This window comes from Apus apus, chromosome 14, assembly GCF_020740795.1.
Source record: "Apus apus isolate bApuApu2 chromosome 14, bApuApu2.pri.cur, whole genome shotgun sequence".
Classification (NCBI taxonomy): Eukaryota; Metazoa; Chordata; class Aves; order Apodiformes; family Apodidae; genus Apus; species Apus apus.
Genome location: NC_067295.1, coordinates 16798672 through 16823260, shown reverse-complemented (window position 1 = coordinate 16823260; position 24589 = coordinate 16798672). Strand labels below are relative to the sequence as shown.

Here is a 24589-nt window from a genome sequence, read left to right as displayed (position 1 = left end):
CATGTATTTAATACAGGGTTGGTCTTTTTTCTAATGTGATGGTAGTTCTGTCTTCTCCACTTGAAACAGGCCTCTTTTCTTGACCTGTATATATTGAAAAAGTAACATGTCCGCACCGTGCCCAGCTGCTTGACCCAGCCTGGCCTCCATGCAGCCAAATTCCAGAGAAAGTTGTGGATATGGGAAATCCGTGTAAATGCAGAGGGCGTGGGCATTCTGGTGAACTGTTGCTGCTGCCAGCAAATGCCCACTTCTCGTTCCCTCATGGAGCAGCGTCCTGTCTCAACCACCACGTTTCAGTGTCTACGTGTGCTGGCATCAATCCGACACTAGGCTGGACAGGTGTTTATGTTTGGTCCCTAGGGCAGTCACACACAGTCTCTATACTGTGGCACTAGATACATGTCCCTGGGTGAAGGACAATTGAGGAGTTCTCCTGCTCTAGGCAGCCCACAGCTTCCCACCGTTGGGATTTTCATTGTATCTTCTGGAGCCCAAAAACCAAGCAAAGTTTTATTATCTTTTTAGTCCCCTCCCTATTCCTGCTTTTCCACATTGTTTGTAGTGTTCTTTAGACAAAAAGGGACAGACTGTGACCTTGGCTAATGAATAAATCAGGTCCGTCTGTCCACCCACAGATAGCCTTGTAGCACAGTAGGGCTTAAGGGCATGTTTGTACTGCACAGAGTGGTTAAAAATATCTGAGATGCTTCTGAGTAATCTGGTGCATTCACACACCACAGCACAGCCCAGCATTGCTGGCCTGGTGCTGGGCCAGGGCACAGGTACTGGTGGCTTTGAGCAGGTCTGGTTTGCTCTGAGAGGGCATCCCTGGTGGTGGAGCTGTGTGTTCTGGCTCCTGCTGGGAGCTGCAGCTCTTGGTGCCAGCTGGTGCGAGTGAGCACAAAGATGAGTGTTGAGTACTCAAGACACGCTGGCCTACCCAAGATCTCCCTAAGTGTAAGCTTCTGCTACATGTGGTCTGTTTTTGAAGGTTGAAGAGATACAGGCAGGGGCATAATCTTCCAGAATTTTGCAACAGCTCTGAAACTGCATCTCCATAAGCTTTGGCAAATTTCTTTGCCCTCACTCAGATGACATGAGAGCAAGGCAACCTGGTTAGGCTTTCTTCAGGTGTTTTGAAGAGGGGACGTGCTATCTGAGTTCTTGCTGAGGCCTTTAAGTTTGTATGTAGTGGTTTACCCATCTTAGAAAAACTTTCGGGTTTTTTGCTCCCTCACCCACATCACACTTGTGTCACTCCCTTGTGCTTGGACTCCTGACACTGCTGCTTACTCCAACAGCAAAGCAACCACACCAAAAACTCATCCTACACCCTGCAACCCTTCCATTCCAAACCCCAGGTATTTTCTTTCTGTTAATCATTTGAACTGCCTCACAGAAGCTTTTTAGAAAGAAGGGTGCAGGACTGCACAGTGAGGAGAGAAAGAATAAGTGGATCAAGACAAAAGGCAGGGTCTGAGGTCTCCCCCTGCCAGGAACAGTGAGGCCTGAGCCTGAAGAACAGAGTTGAGGTGCTTTCCCCTGGGAACAAAGTCACCCTCCTTGCTGGTGTTGTGCCTTGTTGAAATAGTTCACAGCAAGAGGCTTCGTTTCCATATAATAATTTTAATAGCATTTAATCCTATCCCTGGGTTTCTTAGTTTTTTCCTGTTTCTAATATTTTTTTTTCTCATGGTGCCTCTTTGCTGCAGCATTAATAAACCTCCCTAGTCTTTTATGTCACTTGTTATTTGTATCAGCACTTCTTCACTGACGCTGTGTAATGTTTACATCGTAGGATTTGAATGCAAAACAACTTATTGTTCCTCTTGCTGCAGTGGTTTGTGTTAGGATGAAATAATTCACACAGATGTCCTGTTAGTGGGGAATTGGGTCACAGAGGTACCTGGTATGGAATTTGACTTGGGTCTCTGGAGAGGCTTTTGGCAGACGTGCTCCATCACAGTGATTTTCTGTTCATTCCCTTGGTGATCTTTTGACAGATCATTTACTATGACTTTTACTCAAAATATGCAAAACTTCTATTATTATTTGTTTTATTTTGCTTTAGTTTATTTTTAGTTTCAGCACACATAAGTCCTGACACAATGAGCTGCTTCCATAATTCTTGTAGCAAATCATTTTGCATGAGCTGTATACATGAAGAGAGAAAAAACAGCCCAGCTTTGCTGTGCCTCCTGAAAAGGAGCTTTGCCAATTATTTCAGTGGGGGAAAGAGAGGTCAGTGAAAGTCAGTGACAAATTGTTTTAAAGTGTGCTTCTCTGCCAGTGAGGGAGCCTGCTTAGAGTACTGCATTTAGTTGGCTGGTTTTTACATGTTACCTGTACAGAAGTCATCAGGATATGGAAAAGCAAATTCTCAAAGGTTTCACAGTCTTTCTGTTGAACTGGGAGATAACAATCTTTCGCCTCCAATTCTATGTGTGTGTATACATATATGTGATTTTTTCAATCCGAGTGTGATTATGGCCTTTTTCTCATTGTTATTGGAAGAACATATTTTCTATTTATTCTATTTATGGCATCCAAAATACTACATATTAACTCTTAAAATTGATGAAGGAGTTTCTTTGTCCAGAAATTTGTTTTTTCTATGTGTGAATGTACATCCACACACACAGGTTTGGTATTTGCCTCCAACTGACAGATGAGGGTTGCTGTATTTATTACTGAAACCACATGTCATTTCTTACTAGAGTAATTATTTAAAATTACAAAAACTTGAATGCAGAATCAGGCTCATATTGACTGTGTATGATCCCTATAAATGAATTTGTCTTAAAAATATGTGCAACAGATTTGTTTCCTCCTTAGTCATGGCACAGCTGCAGAAGTGAGATTTTCTTTTAAATGCTTCATAAAGATTCAGAACTGGCCTTTTGCTTACTATTTGCTCCCAGATTAAATAGCAAATGGATACTTTATTCCTATACAAATTGAGTCACTGGGCTTCAGAATCCTCCTTTACATTTTTAAGGGTGTTTGTTAGGAAATTCTTCTGGGGACTTGATCATGCTATACTTATTACTTTGAAATTTTTAAATTTTCTATAACATTTAGCTTCTCTTTGGCAAAATAAATTGCTGCACCTACAAGTCTGCTGTGAATGACCCATCTGTGCCAGACTTGAGAGCACCACCCTTCTTCTGACCTGTGCACAGCAAGAAATACAAGTTGGTGTGTTTAAAATGCTGCAGGAGCCACTTTCAATATGCAGGAGCTCATTCAAGCAGTTGAATATACAACATGTTCTTTTAAATTCATAAATGCATGTTTGCCAAGATAGAACATGGCTTATAAATATTGATTGGGGCAGTGATTCCAGTGATGAAAGTACAGATAAACATCGAGGAAGTTTTTTAGCAGTCTAATCCTTTCTTTAATTATTTGTCATTACCAAAGTTCTTTCAGGTAAAAAAGAACTGAAAGTTAGGGTTAGGCCTTCATAACAGTTTAGGGTTTTTCTGTTTGTGATTTATGCAGGTTTAATATTAACAAATGTACAAAAAAAGTTACTGCATAATTTTCCTGGAAAACATGGGATGGAATGTGTCCATGTTAAAGCATTTTTTAAAAAAGAAATTCCTCTAATATTTCTGTATTTTCCTCTCCTGTGGGACATAACAGACTTTGAGGAGGAGGAGCAGAGCATTTTGCTCTTTCTCCACAGTTTAAACTATGGGGAAAAAAAACCAACTGTCTGAAAGCACTGATGCTATTAACACTGCTGCCCTTCAGAGGCACCAGGGCTGATTTGGAGCTGTGTTCAAATCTCTGCAAAGTCCTCGTGTCTCTCAGGGCATGAACTTGGTAGACATTTCATCTGTTAAATTCAGTTCCCTGAAGGATGCAGTTTATTAACAAGCACAGGGTCTCACCATTAACATGATGAATGTGGCAAGATGCACTTTTTTATTATTCAGCTTTATGGTCCTCAACATTGGCTTACAGGTTTAATGTTATCCAGAAATGTAACTAGCTCAGTTTAAGCTGTACATGTTCTTCAGATCCTGTCAGTCTGTGGATTTGCAAAATGAGAAACACCAGGCTTAATGGTTTGCATGTTCCCCAAGCAGTATACTGTGTTTTTTCACCAAGAATAGTCATGTGCATTAAGGCTGATCTCTATTTTACATGTTTTTACCAAAACTAAATCCGTCTTTGTCCACTCCTGGCACCTCCAACAGAAGTAAACAGAAAGGAGAAAGAACTCGGCGTGGCTATTTGGTTGTTCTGTTGCTTGTTTGTGTTTTGCTTTGTTTTAATGTTATGGTATACAGAGCAACTGTGGTGGCAGTTTAATGTATTGAGCAGGAAGGGATTTGCCCACAGCAGGAACCCAGGAAGGAGAAGTGAGCAGCAGATGTCTCCAAGCTTTACACATACACTTCAGAGGTGATTTTTCCGAAGTACATTGTTCCATACAGTGTGCAAACCAGACAGCACAGTGTAGATTACTGCTTTTGGTGTGGGAGGTGGAGGAGTTTAGTTCCTCACTAGTGAACTTTTTTTTTTGTTTGTTTCCCAAATTAATTCATTTGGGGGTGAATGTTAAGAGATGTTTAGAATCAGATGGTTAACAATCACTTCAGGATGCTCTGTGAGGCAATAAAAATCCTGGGGACCAGGTACACTGTATCAATTAGCAACCTAGTGTAAGTAGAGAAGAGATGGAACTTACGTTTGACAGTGCTGCGTGACTCCTGGAACCCAGCTGCCTCTGAGCCCCAGCCCAGGGCTTCACACTCGCGCTCTTCCCCGTTCCCATGCCTGGCACTCGTGCTTGCACCTCCTCTGCTCTTCTCTGCCAGCCAACACATCTTCCAGAGCCCCACGCTGCGCTTCCGCCCATCCTCCAGCGTCTGGTAGACCCAGTTGGGAGTGAAGGCAGCTGCGTTGTTAAGAATAAGTGAGACCAGGGCTACCAACACAGCTGTGGCTACCAGTTTGTGGACAGTCATATCTGACTGTCGCTTGCTGCCAGTCTCTATTTGCAGAAGACACCAGGTCTCAGTCAGCTGCAGCACATTGAACTTGGACTTGAAACAGAGGCAGCCTTGCTGTGATGTTACCAAGGGCTAGAGGACATCACCGTTCATTCTCAAAGTCAGTTCCAGAGGTGTTTCTGATCAAGGAAATGAGACTTTTGCGAGGTAGGTAGGAGAATTCCATAAAATAAGAACACAAAGAAGCTTTTTCAGGTCCTTCCCAGTTTTGGCTTATCCACCTTCTTGCACTTTGATAAGTAATGCCAGTCCTGCAATGAACTGAATGACAGGGAGGTCCATTCCTTGTGAGACAAGGCGAATCCAAAAAGAATCCAGTCTCAAGACAGGAGAGCCTGAGCTGCTGTGGGTGCAGCGGCAGGGATGCTTGTCAAGCGAGCCAAGTTCGCTGGCGCCTCCGACTCAACGTGGGCTGCTCCAAAAGCCTCTTTTTCAGTTGCAAACTTCAGTGTATCCCACCAACTGGGACAAGTGGCATTCTCTCAAAGCCAAGCTGGACTGGAAGGACTCTGCAAGCTTGGAGTATCTTGAAGAGTTTGCTCCGCTGTGTCCCTCTGAAGATCCGAGCTGCGAGTGCAGGGACGGGGGAACAGCCACTGCTGCGAGGAAAAGGCCCCCCCAGCTCTCCAAGAGGAAACGGCTGTTTTTGTGGCTGTTTTTGGTGAGCCTCAGGGCGTAGTCAGACTGCAACAAACAGAGCCACTGCCACAGCGGTCAAACATTAACAGGATGTGTTTCCTGAAAGGAAAAGACTATGGAGACATCTAAAGTTGTACCTCCTCCCCCGGAGAGCCCCTCTCCCCTCTCAGCCTGCCTGCCCCCCCCCACAGCACCAAGTGGGGCTGCTGCAGGGGAGCTGGGGCTTAAGGAAAACAGCGAGTCCCCCAGCCTCAAGCCTGGAAGCATCAAATCTGCAGAAACGGCTTGAGAAGGGCTTTGAGACGCTTTTAGCTGAAAGCAAAACAATATTGGGGTTAGCTGCTGAGCGGCCTGACGGCAGCGCGGGGGCGGGCCCGCCGAAGGCTGCGGCCTTGCTGCCATCCCGTGGAAGGGGGCACAGCAGAAAAAAAAGACATATTGAGATTCTCAGCCTGATAAATGAACAAATCTGGGGTGTTTGCAAAGGGAGCTGCACGTGTCACAGAGTGACTGAAGCTGCAAATGGTTGCAGTACAGCTGGGCCGAGTTGGCAGGGCCTGGAGCCCCAGGGCCAGGTGTGCGGGGAGGCTCTGGGGGTGCTCTGAGCAGCCCCGCCGCATCCCCCTGCGCCCGGAGCGCGGAGAGCCCCCTGCAAGGGCCTTAATAACGTTCCCCAATGCGGCGCAGAGCCAACCCCGCTACAGCCAGCTGGGAGTGCAGAGCTGGTGCGGCAAGAGCTGCAAGGAGAGCAGCTCCAATAAACGAATGAAAGAGGAGTTGTGGAGGACGTTTCAACCTGAATATGGATTTTTCCAGAGGGGTGTTGCAGAGCCAGCTGTCCAAATGGCTGTTGGCTGGTTGAGGTTTCCACCGGCTGCCAGGGCAGGTCCTGCAGCTGTCCCCGGCGGGCACTGCCCGGCTGCAGATTCTGCTCCTCAGGACATCATCACCCCTGGTTATGCCCTTCCTTGGTCTGAGACTGTCAGAACTCTCCAAGCTGAAAAAATACTGGACAAGGTAGTTTTAAAGAGTATGTTGTGAAATGAAGGTGTGACAGTCTTGGCAACAGCCTGGAGAGGGAGCAGTGCCAAGCTGTGACAGAGCACCTGCAGCACCAGCACAGCTGCACCCCCGCCCTGAGGGGCTGGCAGAAGAGTTCACATCAGTGTGATTAGTAAAATTAGATTAGAAACTGATTTAATTTTACAGCAGTTCTGTCTTGCCAGCTAAATTTCTTGGCCCCTAATCAAGAAATCTGTTCTGACCCCATAAAACTTGTTGGAAATTTTTTGACAGGCAACATTTTATTTTCTGGGACTTGTTGCTGACAGGAGTGGAAAATATTTCAATGAAGCTCCTGTGCCCTATAATTAGTTTTCAGCTATTGCAATTGAATGTACAAATTTTGCTTCTTCTCTGTGCATTTGGGGGGGGGGGGGGTAGCATATGCAAGCCCTGCTCTGTGTGTGTCTGTGTCCTGTGTGTGTTTGATTAGTGTAAAATTAAATTATTATTTTTCCCCAAGTTGAGTCTGTTTTGCCCGGGACCTTAATCAGTGAAGAACCCTTCTTGTCCTTTGTCTTGACGCATGAGCTTTGTGGTCCTCATCCCAGAGTGTGTGTGTGGGGGGAGGGGGTAGTTGAGTGAGCGGCCATGGGGCTGTTCCTTTGTTGTTGTGTTGGGACCAAACCACAACATACGTGTAAAAAAAAAAGCAATTGTATTTTATGAAGGCTGAACAAATCAGTCTAATAATCTAAAACTTAGTCATATCTGTTCCTCCTTCCACACCAGTTTTTTGGTGGGAGAATTTTCAACCTCTTTTTGGAATTTAACATGAAAATCAACAATCAATCATATAATTCCCAAGATGTACTTGTCTTTGACCACCCACGGAACCAGGTGATCATGGCATTAGTTTGTGGGTTGAGATCTGTGAGACTGGAGAAATTCTTCATGTTACATATGCAAATCCACGCCAGTCAATGAGTTTGCATTCAAGGCAGCTTTCCCAGAGGAAAAGAATAAACCTCTTGCTCTCTCCTAGGTTGCCTCTGGCTGTGGCCAGGAGCCATTGTGGCTGAGTCAAGCACATCACTTCACTTCCACAGCAAACATGGGAAGTGGCTGGGGATGGGTGACAAAGTTGGTCTTAGATCAGATGCTTCATCCAGCTAGCTGTGGTGAGGTGGTCATCTCAAAAAAGGCTGCATAGTTCTAACCCCATGTTGCCTTTGTTGCTGGGGACTGCCACATCACAAATGATTAGCGACTTCTAGGTTTTGTGGTGGCAGAATTTTTTCTGGCCCTCTTGATGGTGGCTGAGAGAGCAGAGAGGACAGCAGGGCTGCACTCTTCAGGCCACCCAGGTCACACACCGGTGTGGAGAGGGGCTGAGGAGCAGTGTGAGGCAGTTGCTCTTGGCTGCTCTGATTCCTCAAGCATGATGTGTTTTTTCCCCATGGCAAAATTTCTGGTGAATGTTCATGTCTGGAAGTAGCTGTTTGCTGATGGATTGTGCCATGTTAGATGGTGGTTCTGCTCAGTGCTGGGTTAAATTTCTCCATACAATTTGCAGAGCAGCTTATGAGGCATTTGGGATCTTTCTGGGTGAGAAATCACTTATGTAAATGTAATTTTACTTTCCAAATCTGAATAACTTTGCTTTTATAGGATAACTAATTACTTCCATACTGAGTGTCCATTTACTACCTGAAAAATTCTGTTTCCAGTTGTTTATGCAGGGCATAATAGGCAAATGGCTTTTTATTTCTGTTCAACCAATAATATCTGAAGATGTAGAATTGGGGAATTCCCCAAATGAGTAGATTACACCAAGTCAAAATCGAATGAGTTTTGCAAAGATCAAGTAGCTTTTCCTAGTCCGCTCAGTTATTAATTTCTGTTACAGTTCTAACCAGATGGTTCTTCTTGGCACATTCACAGTCAGTGACATTCTCTGTCTTTGCTCAGAGATCATAGAATCATGGAATGGTTTGGGTTTGAAGGGACCTTAAAGATCATCTAGTTCCATACCCCTTGCCATGAGCAGGGACACCTCCCACCAGCCCAGGTTGCTCCAAGCCCCATCCAACCTGCCCTTCAACACTTCCAAGGATGGGGCAGCCACAGCTTCCCTTGACAACCTGTTCCAGTGTCTCACCACCCTCACACTAAAGAATTTCCTCCTGATCTCTAACCTAAATCTCTCCTCTTTCAGTTTAAAACCATTACATCCCTTGTCCTCTCACTACAAGCCCTGGTCAAAAGTCCTTCCCCAGCTTTCCTGTAAGCCCTTCAGGTACTGGAAGGCTGCTATGAAGTTCCCCCAGAGCCTTCTCTTCTCCAGCCTGAACAGCCCCACCTCTGAGCCTGTCTTCATCAGAGAGCTGCTCCAGCCCTCGGATAATCTTTGTTGCCCTCCTCTGGACACGTTCCAACAGGCCCACATCTTTCTTGTTTTGGGTGCACCAACGCAGCACTCCAGGTGAGGTCTCACCAGGGCAGAGCAGAGGGGCAGAATCACCTCTATCTGCTAGCCTCACTTCTTTTGATGCAGCCCAGGATGGAGTTGGCCTTCTGGACTGCAATTGCACATTGGTGGCTCATGTCCAGCTTTTCATCCACTAGTACCCCCAGGTCTTTTTCCATATGGCTGCTCTCAAGTGTGTCCTCCCCCAGCCTCTATTCATATTCAGGTCTTGTGCTTCCTGTACCAAACAGCCCAGGAATCCTTCTGATCCCTTACATTTTTTTAAATTAAAAAAACACCTTAATAAGCACAACTGGGAAATGTGCATCAGCCTATGTAGCTGCTGCCCTTACTGCATTTCTTAGCACACAAGTTTTGTTTGATAAAATTCCCACCAAATAATAGCTTGGTGAGTTTTACCAGAAACTTGTTGAATAGACAAAGATATTTATTTAATATTATAGATACTATTCTGTAAGGCTCTTGTTGCTTTATCAAATATACTGTTTCTGCCAGGGAAGAGTTTTTAGGAATAATCTAGACAGCTTTCAATGTTTTGATCACACAGGAAAAATGCCTGACATTTTGTTTTCCAAATATCATCCCATGAAGATATTTTGCAGTGAGCTGCTTCAGGCCTATACATTTCCAGCACTTCTAAATAATACTCCATTTACTGTTTTTTAGTCTTTAACTGTCCATCCAAAATGGACAATGAAAATTACATAGGAAGCAAAGGGTCTGTAAAACCAGACCATTGGATGTTGTGAGTGTAGTTCGGAAAGAGAAGGAAGAAGAAAATGTTCATCAAATATGTTGTAAAACTTGTGTCCAGTCTTCAGAGGCTTTCAAATCCATAGTGCAGTTATGTGGCCTGGGGTGCAGCAGGAGATGGTTCATCCCTTGCTGGGGAAGGCGGCGCTCCCCCAGGATGCGCCTCTGGCTCCACTCCTGCTGCCTCTGCTCTTCAGTCTCCAGCTCCGGCTGATGAAGTGCAGATGCGAGCTGCTTTCCAGAAGGGAGAAGAGGAGGAGGAGGAGGGGAAGAACAGGAAATTCCTAAGCATGAGCTGGGGGCAGGGTAAAGCATTATTTGGCATTTTAGATGTGACAGCGCTGCAGCCTCCTGGGGAGTGAGGACACATTCCTCTTTCTCAGCGCACAAGGACTGCTGAGAGACAAACCCTGCTTTTCCTGGAATTCAACTGACTCTGTTCGGCACCTTGTCTTTCTTGTTCCTTAGCAGGACCTGCAGGATTTTGCCCATGTTCCTGAGGGGCAGCAGGACCCTGTGGCACTGGAGGTGCTTGGAAGGTTGGGCCCTCTTGAGGCTGAGGATGGTCTCCTTGAGACATGGAGAAACATGGAAGCATGAGGCTTCCTGGATCGTTCTCCTCTCTAAACCCACCCCTTGCCTGCAGGTCTGCCTGCTCCTGCCAGCAAGCTGCCAGGTGCCCCGAGCTGAAGAGTTTGCAAGGGAGATCTCTAAAAAATATTTGGGTGCTATAAGAAGTGTCTGTTTTCTGATCAGCCATGGTATGGAGAGGCTGAAGATGTCCTTTCAGGGTGAAGATAGAACTGAGGCACTGGCTAAAGGTCCCCTGGTCTTTCTGAAGGACTCATGGGTGGATCAGTCTCAGCATCCTGGCCCTGGCCCAGGTTTGGGAGCACGGATCTCCTACGTTGTCCCCTCTGGTTTTGGTGAGACATGGTCGGTGCTGCTGCCTGGCCAAGGCTTGGTCACCGTGCTCTGTGGTGCTCAGCCCTTCCATGGCTTGCCTTAGGCACCTAGAACTTCTGCGTGGTGGGTGGTTGTTTATTTGGGTAAAGTACTTTGGATCATCTGCAGTTCACAGGATGGTATTACTCTGGTGCCTTTCTCATTTTTAAATAAGATGTCATGGACAAAATATTAAAACAATTGCAAACATAAATGTATTTGTAAATATAGCAGATACGCATGTGAAGATGGACTTTGCAAGCAAATAGTGTGTTGCTGCACCAGAAGTATTTGTGTACCTCAGCAGCAGTACATGGGGTGTGGTGCTGAAATGAATGGTCTCGCAGGGCAGAACCAGTTTTCTAATATTTTACTGCAGGAAGAAAATTGAAATAGTACACGTGCATACCTTAGCAGAGCAGCGTCTCTCTTGTGAGGGACATGTCTGCCAGAAAGAACCAGCCTGTGCTGTGGCTGCATATGGGCCAAGGGAGGTTTGGCTGTTGTTCCTCCCCATGCAGCTGGCAACAGTCACAGAGTGGTCAAGGCTGGAAGGCCTGAAGATCATCTGGTCCAAGCCCTCTGCTCTAGAGCAGGGTCACCTACAGCAGATCCCGTTTGGAATATCTCCAGAGAAGCAGACTCCACAACCTCTCTGGGCAGCCTGTCCCAGGGCTCTGTCACCCTCAGAATAAAGTAGTTTTTCTTTATGTTTTGATTAAACCTCCTGTGCTTCAGCTTGTGGCCATTGCATCTTGGACACTGCTGAGAAGAGACCAGACCCATCTGCCTGACACCTCCCTTTATATATTTATAACCATTTATGAGACTCCTCCTCAGTCTCCTCCAGGTTAAAGGCACCCCCATGGGAGCTCCTCTGGGCGGAGCAGGGCTGAGTTCCTTTAGATGAGACATTCCTTCAGGCACTTCTGGAGGGCAGAGGCAGGATGGTCAGGGGGATGCTGAGCTTTCACATTTCATAGGGACTTGTGCTGGTGACTGGCTTGGGTCTCCAAACTGGATGAGTCCGTGTAAGTTCTGCTCTACATTAAAACTTCCTACCTCATTGTCTTTGGTCTGATTTGACCCTCATGTTGCATTCTGGTATGTGCTCACCATCTGCACAGCTGGGGCTGCTGGGAAGGCAATGCTGACCAAAGGACCACCCAACGCTGAGAGCATCAACTGCAGATGTTTCTCCCTCTCTATTTGCTGCGCCTAGGGGGTCCTGCTGCTGGAACCTCTCAGGTTAGTTTGCAAATGGTTGGTGGTGGAGGAGGAAGTGGAGAGATGGCAGAGCTCAGGCTCCTCAGGGCAACCCCCAGGTTGTCCATGGTGTCCTGGGCAGGCTGCAGCAGGGCAGGAGCTCCCAAAGAGGAGTCTCCAGAGCACCAGCTCCCGCTGAGTTTTGAAAGTGGCAGGAGCCTTTGCCATGCAGAAAGTATGAGGCAGCTGGCAGGTGATGAGTAGGAACATCTTCTAAGGCTGCTGGTGTCTCTGCACAGTCACCTTTTAACTCTGTACTTTAAATACACCGTGTGGTCTGAGTCCTTTCTAAAGTTTCTATTCTCTGCAGGTTAAATAAGATGACTCATCTGCTGGGAGGAGGAACTGCCAACTGTCAAAACTGAAAAAGAAAGGTTTTGGGTTTTTTTTCAGAAACCCCCAGTTGGTTTGGCAGGGCACAGGGCAGCATGTTCCTTCCCCCAGGGTGAAAGGACTTGGGGCAGGTCCTGCTGGCATTTCTTTTGCTCGTGCACAGCAAAACGCAGCTGTGCCCAGATTGGACATCATTTATTAATGACAGAACTCACTGCCCTTGTAGATCAAAGCCAAGTGACCATTTCTTCTCAGTGATGTCCAGTGATAGGACAAGGGGCAGTGGGTGCAAACTGGAGCCCAGGAGGTTCCACGTAAATGTGAGGAAGAACTTTTTTAACTGTGAGGGTGACAGAGCCCTGGGACAGACTGGCCAGACAGGTTGTGGAGTCTCCTTCTGTGGACTCCATCCTGTGTGATGTGCTCTAGGTCACCCTGCTCTGGCAATGGGGTTGGACTGGATGAACTTTCGAGGTCCCTTCCAATCCCTAAGATTCTGTTATATCTATCATGATCAAAATGTTCTTCAAAGGTGTTTTTCCTGCTTTTTCCAGTTCCAGATACAGGCAGTGGCTGGAATAACAGAGAAACCAATTCTGACTTCTCAGAAATTAGGCAAGTCCCATCTTCACCTGATACCAGTCAGCATTTCTGTACCGTGGGGTGACACACAGACTTACACTCGGAAGGGGCCTGTGCAGAAATTTATGTCAGGCCTTTCCAGGTCAGAAATCACTGTGCTCAGTGTCAGGGGTCCTTTTGGCTCCCAAATCTGGGGGACTTATCTGTGTTGGAGCAGACCAGGGCACGCTGGCTGTGAACCCCAATCAGCATGGACATGCAGATGTAAGGAATTCAGTCAAATATTCAGACATGCATTTTTGCTTTTTTAAACAAGAGAAGCTTCTGAGCTGTCTGAAATTTGTCCCTGATTTGTCATTTCTGATCCTCCTTTATTTCCTCCATACAAGTTTATGTCACACATTTATGTTGATTCCTACCTGAAAACATATACCTGCTGTAGGTGCAAATAAAAGATGCTCTAATTGTCAAGTAAATTAGGAAGAGCATTTTTCGCTGCCTTTCCTTATTGTATGTGCTTGACTGCACGTCGTGTCTCAGATGCTTCACTGCTTCCCACTTAGTCACTTTCCCCTCTTTGTGCAGGGCTTTCCCACACCAACTGGGAAAAACATTTTAATCATAGGAAAACTGGAATGGGATTTGCTTGCAGATGCAGGTCCTGAAGTGTCATTTGTCTCTCTCTTTTTTTTTTTTCCCCCTCATTTCTTCTTGATTCTGTCTTTTAGACACTTATTTTGTGCTGTGGTGGTATCTGAGAAGTAAGTGGATCATACACTGAGGTTCACAGGCTGAAAAACCCCCATGTATTGCATGCTTGTGGTTCCTTTTAGTCGAACATAACTGCATTTTATTCTGAAGAACCTTGAATGTAGACAGAATCTCCAAAAATCTTTGCTTGACACCTCATGAGATGGTCACCTGTGACATGGTCCTTCTACAGAGTCCTGATGTTCCTGCCCGGGAGCTCAGTGCCCGGATGGTCCCTGCCTCTCTCTTGGCAGGGGATTTTGCAGTTTTAAGTGTAAGCTCTCAGCCCTGAGGAGTTTTTATTCTGAGCACATCAAAGCTTTTCTTTGTCCCATTTTTTATGCAAGTTTTGAGTTAGAACCTGATATTTCAGTCAGTTGTTTCCTACACATTGTTCCCTGTTGTTGAGTGTGGGTCTTAGACTCCCAGTGGCTGTTCCATGTTTGACCTGTGCAGGACAGTAGCAGGAGATTTTCAGTGTAACATATCTATGTAAGACTTTTTTCATAGTTTTCTTTTGAATTTTGAACATCAGCAGGGGGTTATTGAGAATGTCTAGAAGTTGCAGTTGCAGCAAGAACCACAGTGGTGGGAATGTGATAAATGACTGCTTTTGATAGACATTGTTGTAAAACAAAACGCACAATATTTCCGTAGGGTTGTAGGCCTCCAAACTACTAACCTTTATGTCTGAGACCTCTTTCTGTTCCACTTCAATCTTCACACAGCAACTGGAAGCTCTTTGTTACATCCAGCAAACGTCCAGTGTCCAGGTTCTCCCTTTCACACTCTTCCTTCCTTGCAACTGACCTGCTTAGTACCCAAGCCTTAAAGGTCACACCATAACTGCTCTCCTTTTCTCTCCCGTTTCTCACAGTGAGGCTGTCTGGGAGAACATGGCTCGAATGTGCGTGAGGACTCAGAGGCTTGATGTTGCCAAAATTTGCCTTGGAAACATGGGTCATGCAAGAGGAGCCAAAGCCCTGAGGGAGGCTGAGCAGGAACCAGAGCAGGAGGCCAGAGTGGCTGTGCTGGCCGTTCAGCTGGGCATGCTGGTAAACCCCACCGACCTCGTTCCTCTGGGCATGTCCACCCTGCTGAGCTGGGCACAAAAATGAGAAACTGGTCATTTTTTTTTTAATTCCAAGATGCAAAAACCTTGGAAGGGAATAAAACCCCTTGCCAGGTTTCCAGGGAGTGATGAAGACTAGTACTGACAGTTATTTTCTTGAAGCTGATCTTCTAGCCTAGGGAAACAGGCATCTTCTCCAGCATTGCACTGTGCTGCACCAATCCTGTGTGACACTAGCCAAGGGCTTTCCTGTCCCTCCGTGCCAGAGGCTCAGCCATTCCCTGAGCCCTTTTTGTGCTCAGGATCACAGACTTGTTCTGGTTGGACTTCATGAGTGTAAAGGTGTCTTCCAACCAGAATGATTGAGTGTTTCTGTGAAATATCCCACAGCTCACAGGCAATTGTGAATTAGATTAAAAAATGGCAAGGTGCTATCACAGCAAAAATCTCTGCATTTGAGGAGACACCACATCCTGGGGCTTTGATTTAAAAACATCTGTCTGTGTGTTTGTTGCAGCTACAGCTGGAACGTTGACTCCCACCCTTCAGTATCTCATTGCAAGGAAAAAAAAAACATGGATGAACTGGAAGAAGTTCAGAGAAAATCAGTTCAAATTGTGAAGCTCTTGGAAAGATTTCACAGACAAGGGAATCTCAAAGATTGCCAAAGAATTAGAATTTGGCTTAAAGAGGTGTTTAGCAATCTACAACTGTTGTAAGAGTATAAATGCTAGAGAGAGAGAGAAACCATTCTAAGTTGAAGTGAAGAAGAAAAGAAAAATTCAAACTAAATGTTTGGAAAAGCTTCCAGGCAGAGAAAGCTCTGAGGCTGATGAGTGTCAGTACTTCTTCTTTTGGATATTGGGATCTATCTGGAGAGCTGGGGGGACTTGTAGAAAAAAGAATGCAGTTCTGTTGCTCCTTTTCCTCTCAAACAGAATCCTAGTGCAGGCATCTTTCATCTCTACTTTCAATGCTTTTTTGAATTGGAAACAATAAGAGACAGAAACATTTTTTTCTGTCTTGGACAGATAATCTCAATTTACTATATATAGTAAATTCAGCTGGACACCAGGGTGGAGCAGGAAAGTACTCCTTCCACAGGAGTACCTCTCAAAACATAAATATAATAGTTCCAAATTTGCTTGCCCTTGCGTCAGCATCAGCAAAACCCTCCTTCTCTAATTCTGTCTTAAATTAATAGCGTTTATTCTCAGGAATGGATCTTACGTATCCATGAATAGTGTTGCTACCTCTGAGCCCTGCTTGGAGGTCACCAGAGGTCACCTGGCGTGTAACACCTTCTTGCCATAATCCCTGATGCCTCGGACCTTCCCCTGGACCTTATGTCTCCCCTTTCTGAAGTGGTTTACCCTCAGTGGTTTACGACAGTGAAGTGCTGGTGTCTTATGTCACCCCTGCTGAGCCTCTACAGTAAATGCCAGGATCCAAGTGCTTTCCTTATTTTCCTGTAAACATCCTGTTTCCCAGTAATGTGCTGTTCCAGGCCACGTGTATCTAGTTGGTTAAACCCCCTGCCTGAATCACTATTACCTTGATCACGTGACAATGACCTGCACTGATAAACTACTCCGAGGTGCAGGTCTCTGTGAAGGCACCTCTGGAGCTCACCAGGTGTTTCTGTGCTCTTCCAGGAGGATGCAGAGCGACTCTACAGGGCTTGCAAACGCTACGACCTGCTCAACAAGTTCTATCAAGCGTCTAACCAGTGGCAGAAAGCCATCGAGACAGCAGAGGCTCATGATCGGGTTCACCTGCGCACCACCTACCACAGCTATGCCAGGCACCTGGAGGCCACTGGAGAGCATGGGGCTGCGCTCGCCCAGTAAGGACTAGCTTAAGGACTAACACCAGGGCCCTGGGGCCTTGGTCTGCTGTAAAGACTGGCTGAGGAGGGTGGCTGGTGGTGACTACTCATAATTAAAGTCCTTTCCTGTTTATGGTGCTTTCTGAAAAAGGACACAGATGGGCTGAAGAGGGTGCAGAGAAGGGCAACAGGGCTGATGAGGAGAGGCTGAGGGAGCTGGGGCTGTTCAGCCTGGAGAAGAAGAGGCTGAGGGGAGACCTCACTGCTCTCTACAAGTGCCTGAGAGGAGGTTGTGGTGAGGTGGGTGTTGGGCTCTTCTCCCTGGTGACCAATGATAGGGCAAGAGGAAATGGGGTCACGTTGCACCAGGGGAGGTTCAGATTGGATATTAGAGAAAAATTATTTCCAGAAAGAGTGGTGAGGCCTTGGAACAGGTGGCCCAGGGAGGTGGTGGAGGCCCCATCTTTGGAGGTGTTCAAAAAAGACGTGGATGTGGTGCTGAGGGAGATGGTTTAGTGGTTGGGCGTTGTAGGGTGGATGGTGGGACTTGATAGTCTTGAAGGTCCTTTCCAACCTTAATGATTCTCTGGAGTAAAAGCATTGTTACAATAACCTTCTCAGCACCCTCCCAGGCTAATAAAGCATCAGGAAAGTGAAGTGTCTCGTCGGGGCCAGTAGTAATACCACACTAACATCCAGTGCTGCACATGTCTCTGGAAGACTGCTGCCCTCTCTTCCTTTTCCATGACAAAACCATTTGTTTACTTCTCCTGAGAGTCCCAGACAGTCCCAGTCTGCTGTGACAGAATTTAGTCTCACTTAGGTGCTTCTGGAGCCTGGTCCTGTGACTGATGAGTCCCATGAGAAGTTAAGGGAGGGGAGGCAGTTTTTAAATGGGTTGTTTGTGGTTTGAAATCTTGTTTTTATGTGAGTTTTACTATATGAAGCCTCACAATCTACTTATCATAATATAATAATGTCACTTCTCTTCAGAGTCAAAGTAGAGCTCTGATGTGACCAGCAGACCCATTAGATGATCAAGATAGGCAGAAGGGTGAGGTGATAGTAATGATGGATGGTGGCCTAAGTGCAGTGATCTCCTGGTCATGGAAATGAGCTGAAGTTGCAGTGGGTGGCAGAAGAATGAGGCAAGAGGTGCCCAGGGCTCTTGAGACCTTCTCAGGCAGTAGCACAGGGATGTGCTTAATGTCTGGGGAGCTTTCTAGGGTATTTCTTGGAACCATCACTGGTGCTTTTAAAGTGTTTACTGTTCTGCCCTCACCTTGCCTTCTGATTGCAGGTGCCTTGCAGGACCACTGAACTTTTGTTTTTTGGTGGTGTTGGCAGACTGCAACTGAGAAGGGGACTTAAGAATACGAAAGAAACAGTGTTACCAGTGTTGTCACTTGGTAGCTGTCAAGCAAAGTAACATGGATTTTTTTTACGCCTGAAGAGAACCAGTAAGAAGGCAGTCATTTCACATCTGATGTCTTCTTCTCTGCAGCTATGAGAAGTCAGACACACACAGGTTTGAGGTTCCCCGCATGCTCTCTGAAGACTTACAAGCCCTGGAGAACTACGTCAACAAGATGAAAGACAAGTCAGTGCTCTGCTTGTTCCTTCTCCCTCAGGGAATGTGCAGGTCTGAAATTGTGAAGAGAACAGGGAAAGGAGAGTATGGATCTTGTCAGCCACAGGGTCACCCCTTATCCATTATGATTGTCCTACAGCTTTTCAGGGTTATGCTATGTCTTGTCCAAGAGCTGCCACAGTAGTTGTGCAGGCTGAACACCCTGTAGTGCAGACCTTTGAATGTCACCCTGGAACTGGGGTGAAGCCTGTCCACATTCTAAAGAATTTATCTAATCTTGAGTTCAAGATCTCCAGGAGTGACAAATGCAGTCTCTGGCAATTCTGGTAACTTCAGTTAATGTTGTTGCTTTCCTAGGAGCCTATGGAAGTGGTGGGCACAGTATCTGGAGAGCCAATCTGATATGGAATCTGCACTGAGATACTATGCCCTGGCCCAGGATTACTTTTCCCTAGTCCGTATCCACTGCTTCCAGGGCAATATTCAGCAGGTAAGGCAGCCTGTTCCCTTCCAGAGAGTTTTCTTACTCCTGGAATTATTATGGGCACAAAGTAAAGCTGCATCATTTCCTTTTCAGGCTGCTGAAATAGCAAATGAAACGGGGAACTGGGCAGCATCCTATCACTTGGCCCGCCAGTACGAGAGCCAGGGTGACATCAAACAGGCTGTTCATTTCTACACCAGGGCCCAGGCGTACAACAACGCTATCCGCCTGTGCAAGGTGAGGCCCAGGTCCCTTCCTCTCCAAAGTTCCTCTCCTCAGGCAGCACATGGAATGGAAGCAATGCAAGCTTGTGTGCCCATCCTCTCCTGGCAGGCACTGCTTGCCCCTGTACAGCTCCTGGCTTCCACCTGCATCTTCTGTAAGAGATGCATCAGTGAAGGCTTGGGTGTGGGGGATGTTGTTCTCTTGTGCACCTCAGCAGAAAGCTGCCTGAAACAAATAATCGTGGTTGCAGCTTGGGTTGGTTATGGGGTTGATGGGCTACTGTGTGAGAGTGGAAAGCTGTAGGCTTGCCAGAAGGCAGAATGATGAAATGTTTGCTGCATGCCTAGAGCCAAATTTTCCCTTTTGAACAGGAGAACAATTTAGATGATCAGCTGATGAACCTGGCTCTTCTGAGCTCTCCAGAAGACATGATAGAGGCAGCCTGCTATTACGAGGAAAAGGGGGAGCAAATGGACAGAGCTGTCATGTTATACCACAAGGTAAATGTCTTTCTAGTAACAAATGGACTTTAAACTGAAGCAGTTCCTACAGCAGAGGGACATTCAATCAACTGTGGTTTTACTGCGGGTACTGTTTATTAGGAATTTCTTAACAGTGGGTGATGCTTTATTAATCCACCCTAGAGTATCCTGCAGGCTGATTCTGCACTGCTCATTCTAGTCTTCAAAGACTCATTCTTAATTTTGCAGGCAGGACATTTCTCCAAAGCACTGGAGCTGGCCTTTGCCACGCAGCAGTTCGGGGCCCTGCAGCTGATTGCGGAGGACCTGGATGAGAAGTCAGACCCAGCTCTGCTGACCCGCTGCTCCAATTTTTTTGTTGAACATGCTCAGTATGAGAAGGCCATGGAGCTGCTGCTGACAGCCAAGAAGGTGAGCTCTAGCTTCTGCTTCTCTGCTCCCTCCCTGCATGGGTACAGAGGAGCTCAACAGGCATGTATGTGCATGCACAGACATTTATCTTTGTTGGCAGACAGATATGCAGAGACAAGGTTTAAAGTTTCCTCTCATGCCAGAAATTTTCCCTAATATCCAATCTGAACCTCCCCTGGTGCAACGTGATCCCATTTCCTCTTGTCCTATCGCTGGTCACCAGAGAGAAGAGCCCAACACCCACCTCACCACAACCTCCTCTCAGTCACTTGTAGAGAGCAATGAGGTCTCCCCTCAGCCTCTTCTCCTCCAGGCTGAACAGCCCCATCTCACTCAGCCTCTCCTCATCAGACCTGTTCTCCAGACCCCTCTTCAGCCTGATTGCCCTTCTCTGCACCCTCTTCAGCACCTCCATGTCCTTCCTATCCTGTGGTGCCCAAACCTGCACCCCATGCTCGACGTGCAGCCTCACCAAGGCTGAGTAGAAGGGCAGGATCACCTCCCTGGTCCTGCTGGTCACACTGCTCCTGATGCAGGCCAGGATTCTGGTGACCTTCTTGGCCACCTGGGCACACTGCTGGTTCATAGAATCATAGAATCCTAGGGGTTGGAAGGGACCTCGAAAGATCATCTAGTCCAACCCCCCTGCCAGAGCAGGGTCACCTAGAGTACATCACACAGGAAGGCATCCAGGCGGGTTTTGAATGTCTCCAGCGAAGGAGACTCCACAACCTCTCTGGGCAGCCTGTTCCAGTGCTCTGTCACTCTTACAGTAAAAAAATTTTTCCTGATATTCATCTTAAACCTCCTATGCTCCAACTTGTATCCATTACCCCTTGTCCTATCACTAGTCTTCACTGAAAAAAGCTTAACTCCATCGTCTTGACACTCACCCTTTACATATTTGTAAACATTGATGAGGTCCCCCCTCAGTCTCCTTTTCTCCAAACTAAAGAGACCCAGCTCCCTCAGCCTTTCCTCATAAGGGAGATGTTCCACTCCCTTAATCATCCTTGTGGCTCTGCGCTGGACTCTTTCAAGCACTTCCCTGTCCTTCTTGAACTGAGGGGCCCAGAACTGGACACAATATTCCAGATGTGGCCTCACCAATGCAGAATAGAGGGGGAGGAGAACCTCTCTTGACCTACTAACCACACCCTTTCTAATACACCCCAGGATGCCACTGGCCTTCTTAGCCACAAGGGCACACTGCTGACTTATGGTCATCCTCCTGTCTACCATGACCCCCAGGTCCCTTTCACCTACACTGCTCTCCAGCAGGTCAGCCCCCAACCTGTACTGGTGCATGGCGTTTTTCTTCCCCAAATGCAAAACTCTACACTTGCTCGTGTTAAACTTCATCAGGTTTTTCCCCGCCCAAGTCTCCAGCCTGTCTAAGTCTCTCTGAATGGCAGCACAGCCTTCTGGTGTGTCAGCCACTCCTCCCAGCTTGGTGTCATCAGCAAACTTGCTGAGGGTACATTCTGTGCCCTCATCCAGGTCGTTGATGAAGATATTGAACACCGGTCCCAGTACCGACCCCTGAGGGACTCCACTAGTCACAGGCCTCCAACATGTTCAGCTGCTGTCAACCAGCACCCCCAGGTCCCTCTGTGCTGGGCAGCTCCAGCCACTCCTCCCCAAGCTCATGGAGTGGTCAGCCGCTGGCTTAACTCTAAAAGTGGATTCCTGACTTTTTGTCTTATTTCTGGCTTAAAACCTGCAGATTTCACACTCTTGGAATTTCACACTCCTACTCTCTAAGCCAGCATATTTGGAGACTGGGAAATGATAACCTCATCAACACACCCAATGCTGTCTCTCTTGTCATACCACCAGTGTAGTCAAGGTGCTTCAGTTCACACCTAAATGTTTACACACTTCTGCCTGGTCTTCAGCATTGTGCTGGCAACTCCACTCACCAAACACTGGGTACCAAAGCAGTCCCAGATCCACTTCTCTTTAATGAATTCCCATGTCTTTTGGCCATGTGTTGCAAGGGCATAAGTAGCCCTTTTCTGGCCTAAAAGCTATTGTTATATTTTACTCACTATCTGTTTCTATATGGGAAGTAGCAAAATGTTTAACAAAATCTTTCAAATGCTTGTATTTATTTTATTTGTATTTGCTGAAAATTTTAATACAATCAATCATGCCTAATAAATCTGATGTCTCTGAGAATGTCATATGAAAAGAGATGAAATGGGTGACTTTTCAGTGCCACACTAGTGTCCTCTGGGAGAACAGGTAAGAAACTGGTCTTCATGGATGAACAAATGGGTTCTGAGCCAACAAAGTGTGACAATGTGTACTTTAACAGGGGTAATGTTGGGATACTAAACTACATGACAGTGTTGTAGATAAAACATCTACCACTGGCAGCATTTATGCCTCATAGAGCCCAGTTCTGCAGGTGACACCACATGAAGCATCACTGTAAAGTCTGCAACTCCTCATTGCCTTCTCACTTCCTTTAGTACCATGAAGCTCTGCAACTTTGCCTGAAGCAGAACCTGACCATCACAGAAGAGATGGCTGAGAAAATGACCATCTCCAAGGACTCCAAGGACCTCTCTGAGGAGGCCCGGAAAGAGCTGTTGGAGCAAATTGCTGACTGCTGCATGAGACAAGGCAACTACCACATGGCGACCAAGAAATACACACAAGCAGGAAACAAGTTCAAGGTCAGTCTGGATAGGTAGGAAAAAAAGCTGAAGAGGCTGATCCCATTACCTTTCTAAGAGATCTCAAAGTAAGGGTGTTCTTGGAACAGTAGACTGTTCCAAGACTTCATACAGCAGAGTATCCAGATGAAGCTTCCTAGCATAGCTGGTGGTTTTGCATTCACAATGGTATTTCCCCCCCTTTCTCCCCGTGCCCCCTTTCCATTGCTAGGCCATGAGGGCACTGCTGAAATCTGGAGATACCGAGAAGATCATCTTCTTTGCGGGAGTTTCCAGGCAGAGAGAGATTTATATCATGGCAGCCAACTATCTACAGTCCCTGGATTGGTGTAAGGACCCCGAGATTATGAAGAATATAATTCTCTTCTACACTAAAGGAAGGGCCCTTGACCTGTTGGCAGGTTTCTATGATGCATGTGCTCAGGTACATCCCCCTGCTGTGATTCCTAAGGCTGTTTGGTTTGTTACCTCTGGAGCAAGACGTGAATCTCCTTTCTCCTCTTGCAGGTAGAAATTGATGAGTATCAAAACTATGAGAAGGCACTAGGAGCACTGACAGAAGCATATAAGTGCCTTTCAAAAGCAAAGACTAAAAGCCCCCTGGAGCAGGAAAGCAAACTAGCACATTTGCAAAGCAAACTGACCCTGATCAAGCGGTTCATCACTGCCCAGAGGTGAGCTGGGGTGCTCAGGGCATGTGAACTCACCTCAGAAATACTATAAAAGAAGAAAAGCTTTATTAGTATGTATGGTTTGATAATTTGCAGTCTCATTTCTCAAAGCTGCTGTTATATTCTGCTGGTAGGGAAACTGTTACGTGGTGTTTTAAAAGTGCTGCTGAAAAGGTAACCTGGAATATAAACGACTTGACCAGGGAAAGCTCTGTCAGAAAGGTGATCATAGGGCATAACAGAGTAAAATGTTCTTCCCTGGGCTTCACATGACTAGCTGCACACTCCCCCAGCCTGTTCACAGTTTCCTCTTGCTCTTTTACTAGAGTTTACTCTGAAGATCCCAAAGAAGCAGTCAGACAGTGTGAACTTCTCCTGGCTGAACCAGATCTTGACAATGCCATCCGTCACGGTGACATCTTGGGCTTCCTGGTGGAACATTACGTCCGAGTAGAAGAATTCCATCTGGTAATGAATTTTTCCAATCCACAGAGCCTGTATATTACATACACCAATGCAGCTTGGTATAGCATGGTTCTCTTGTACAGGACGACATTCCATAGTAGAGACTCCCTTACAGGAGCTAAACTTCTCAGCAGGGTGTGGTAGACCTCAGGAACTACAGCCATATTTATATATTTTTCATTTTATGGGACTAAAGAGAAAAATAAAGCTCATGGGAGCATAGAGCATAAATAGTGGTGGATTCTTAAACATTCCCAGTTATTAGCCAAGACAAAAAGAGTCTCTCTGGGTGTGTGTGTCTCAGCAATCACACTGTACTTAATTTGCCATCTGACCAAGAAGCAGAGAAATGTGTAACATGGCAGTAATTTGAGGAGCTGGTAACTCCTACTTTCAGGGCAGAAGTCCCACATGCCCACAGCAGGGTTTGGAGTAGCTGTGACCTGCGCTGGTACAAAGTGTAGGATGCTGAGCATGAGGCCATCCAGCCCTGCTGATTGACTCTGCTTTTACTGTGGTATTTCAAAGGTGCTTCAGCCTGTGGGACAGTGTAAAACCAGCCTTTGAGACCCCTTTTTTTTAAACTGAACAAGCTAGAACTGACACAAGTCACCTTGAAAGGTCATCAAGGCTGAGGTACTTAATGCCTTCTTTAGCAGTAGGACCAGTGGTTCCTGGTGTACCCAGCCCCCTGAGCTGGAAGACAGGGATGGGGAGCAGAACAGAGCCCCCATAATCCAAGGGGAAATGATGGCAACCTGCTGCACCACTTAGACACACACAGGTCTGCAGGGCTGTGTGGCATCCACCCAAGAGGACTGAGGGAGCTGGCAGAAGTGCTCACCAAGCCTCTCTCCATCATGTACCAGCAGTCCTGGGTAACAG

General features: G+C 46.5%; 2 protein-coding genes across 3 annotated transcripts in view; one reads left to right on the top strand and one right to left on the bottom strand.

Annotated features, from left to right (window-relative positions):
- TMEM204 (transmembrane protein 204) overlaps nt 1-5813 on the bottom strand; it is a 32752-nt gene extending 26939 nt beyond the window's left edge. Inside the window, exon 1 of the mRNA XM_051632096.1 lies at nt 4706-5813. Within this exon, the coding sequence (XP_051488056.1) occupies nt 4706-4985 (280 nt within the window). The 5' untranslated portion in view covers nt 4986-5813. The remainder of the gene's footprint in view (nt 1-4705) is intronic.
- IFT140 (intraflagellar transport 140) overlaps nt 1-24589 on the top strand; it is an 82900-nt gene that overhangs the window by 57238 nt on the left and 1073 nt on the right. For both annotated transcript variants that reach the window (XM_051632093.1, XM_051632094.1), the window contains 11 exons: nt 14669-14846; nt 16519-16709; nt 18196-18291; nt 18640-18772; nt 18860-19003; nt 19363-19491; nt 19702-19884; nt 22362-22568; nt 22780-22992; nt 23076-23242; nt 23566-23707. In XM_051632093.1, coding sequence (XP_051488053.1) covers nt 14669-14846; nt 16519-16709; nt 18196-18291; nt 18640-18772; nt 18860-19003; nt 19363-19491; nt 19702-19884; nt 22362-22568; nt 22780-22992; nt 23076-23242; nt 23566-23707 — 1783 coding nt within the window. The remainder of the gene's footprint in view (nt 1-14668; nt 14847-16518; nt 16710-18195; nt 18292-18639; nt 18773-18859; nt 19004-19362; nt 19492-19701; nt 19885-22361; nt 22569-22779; nt 22993-23075; nt 23243-23565; nt 23708-24589) is intronic.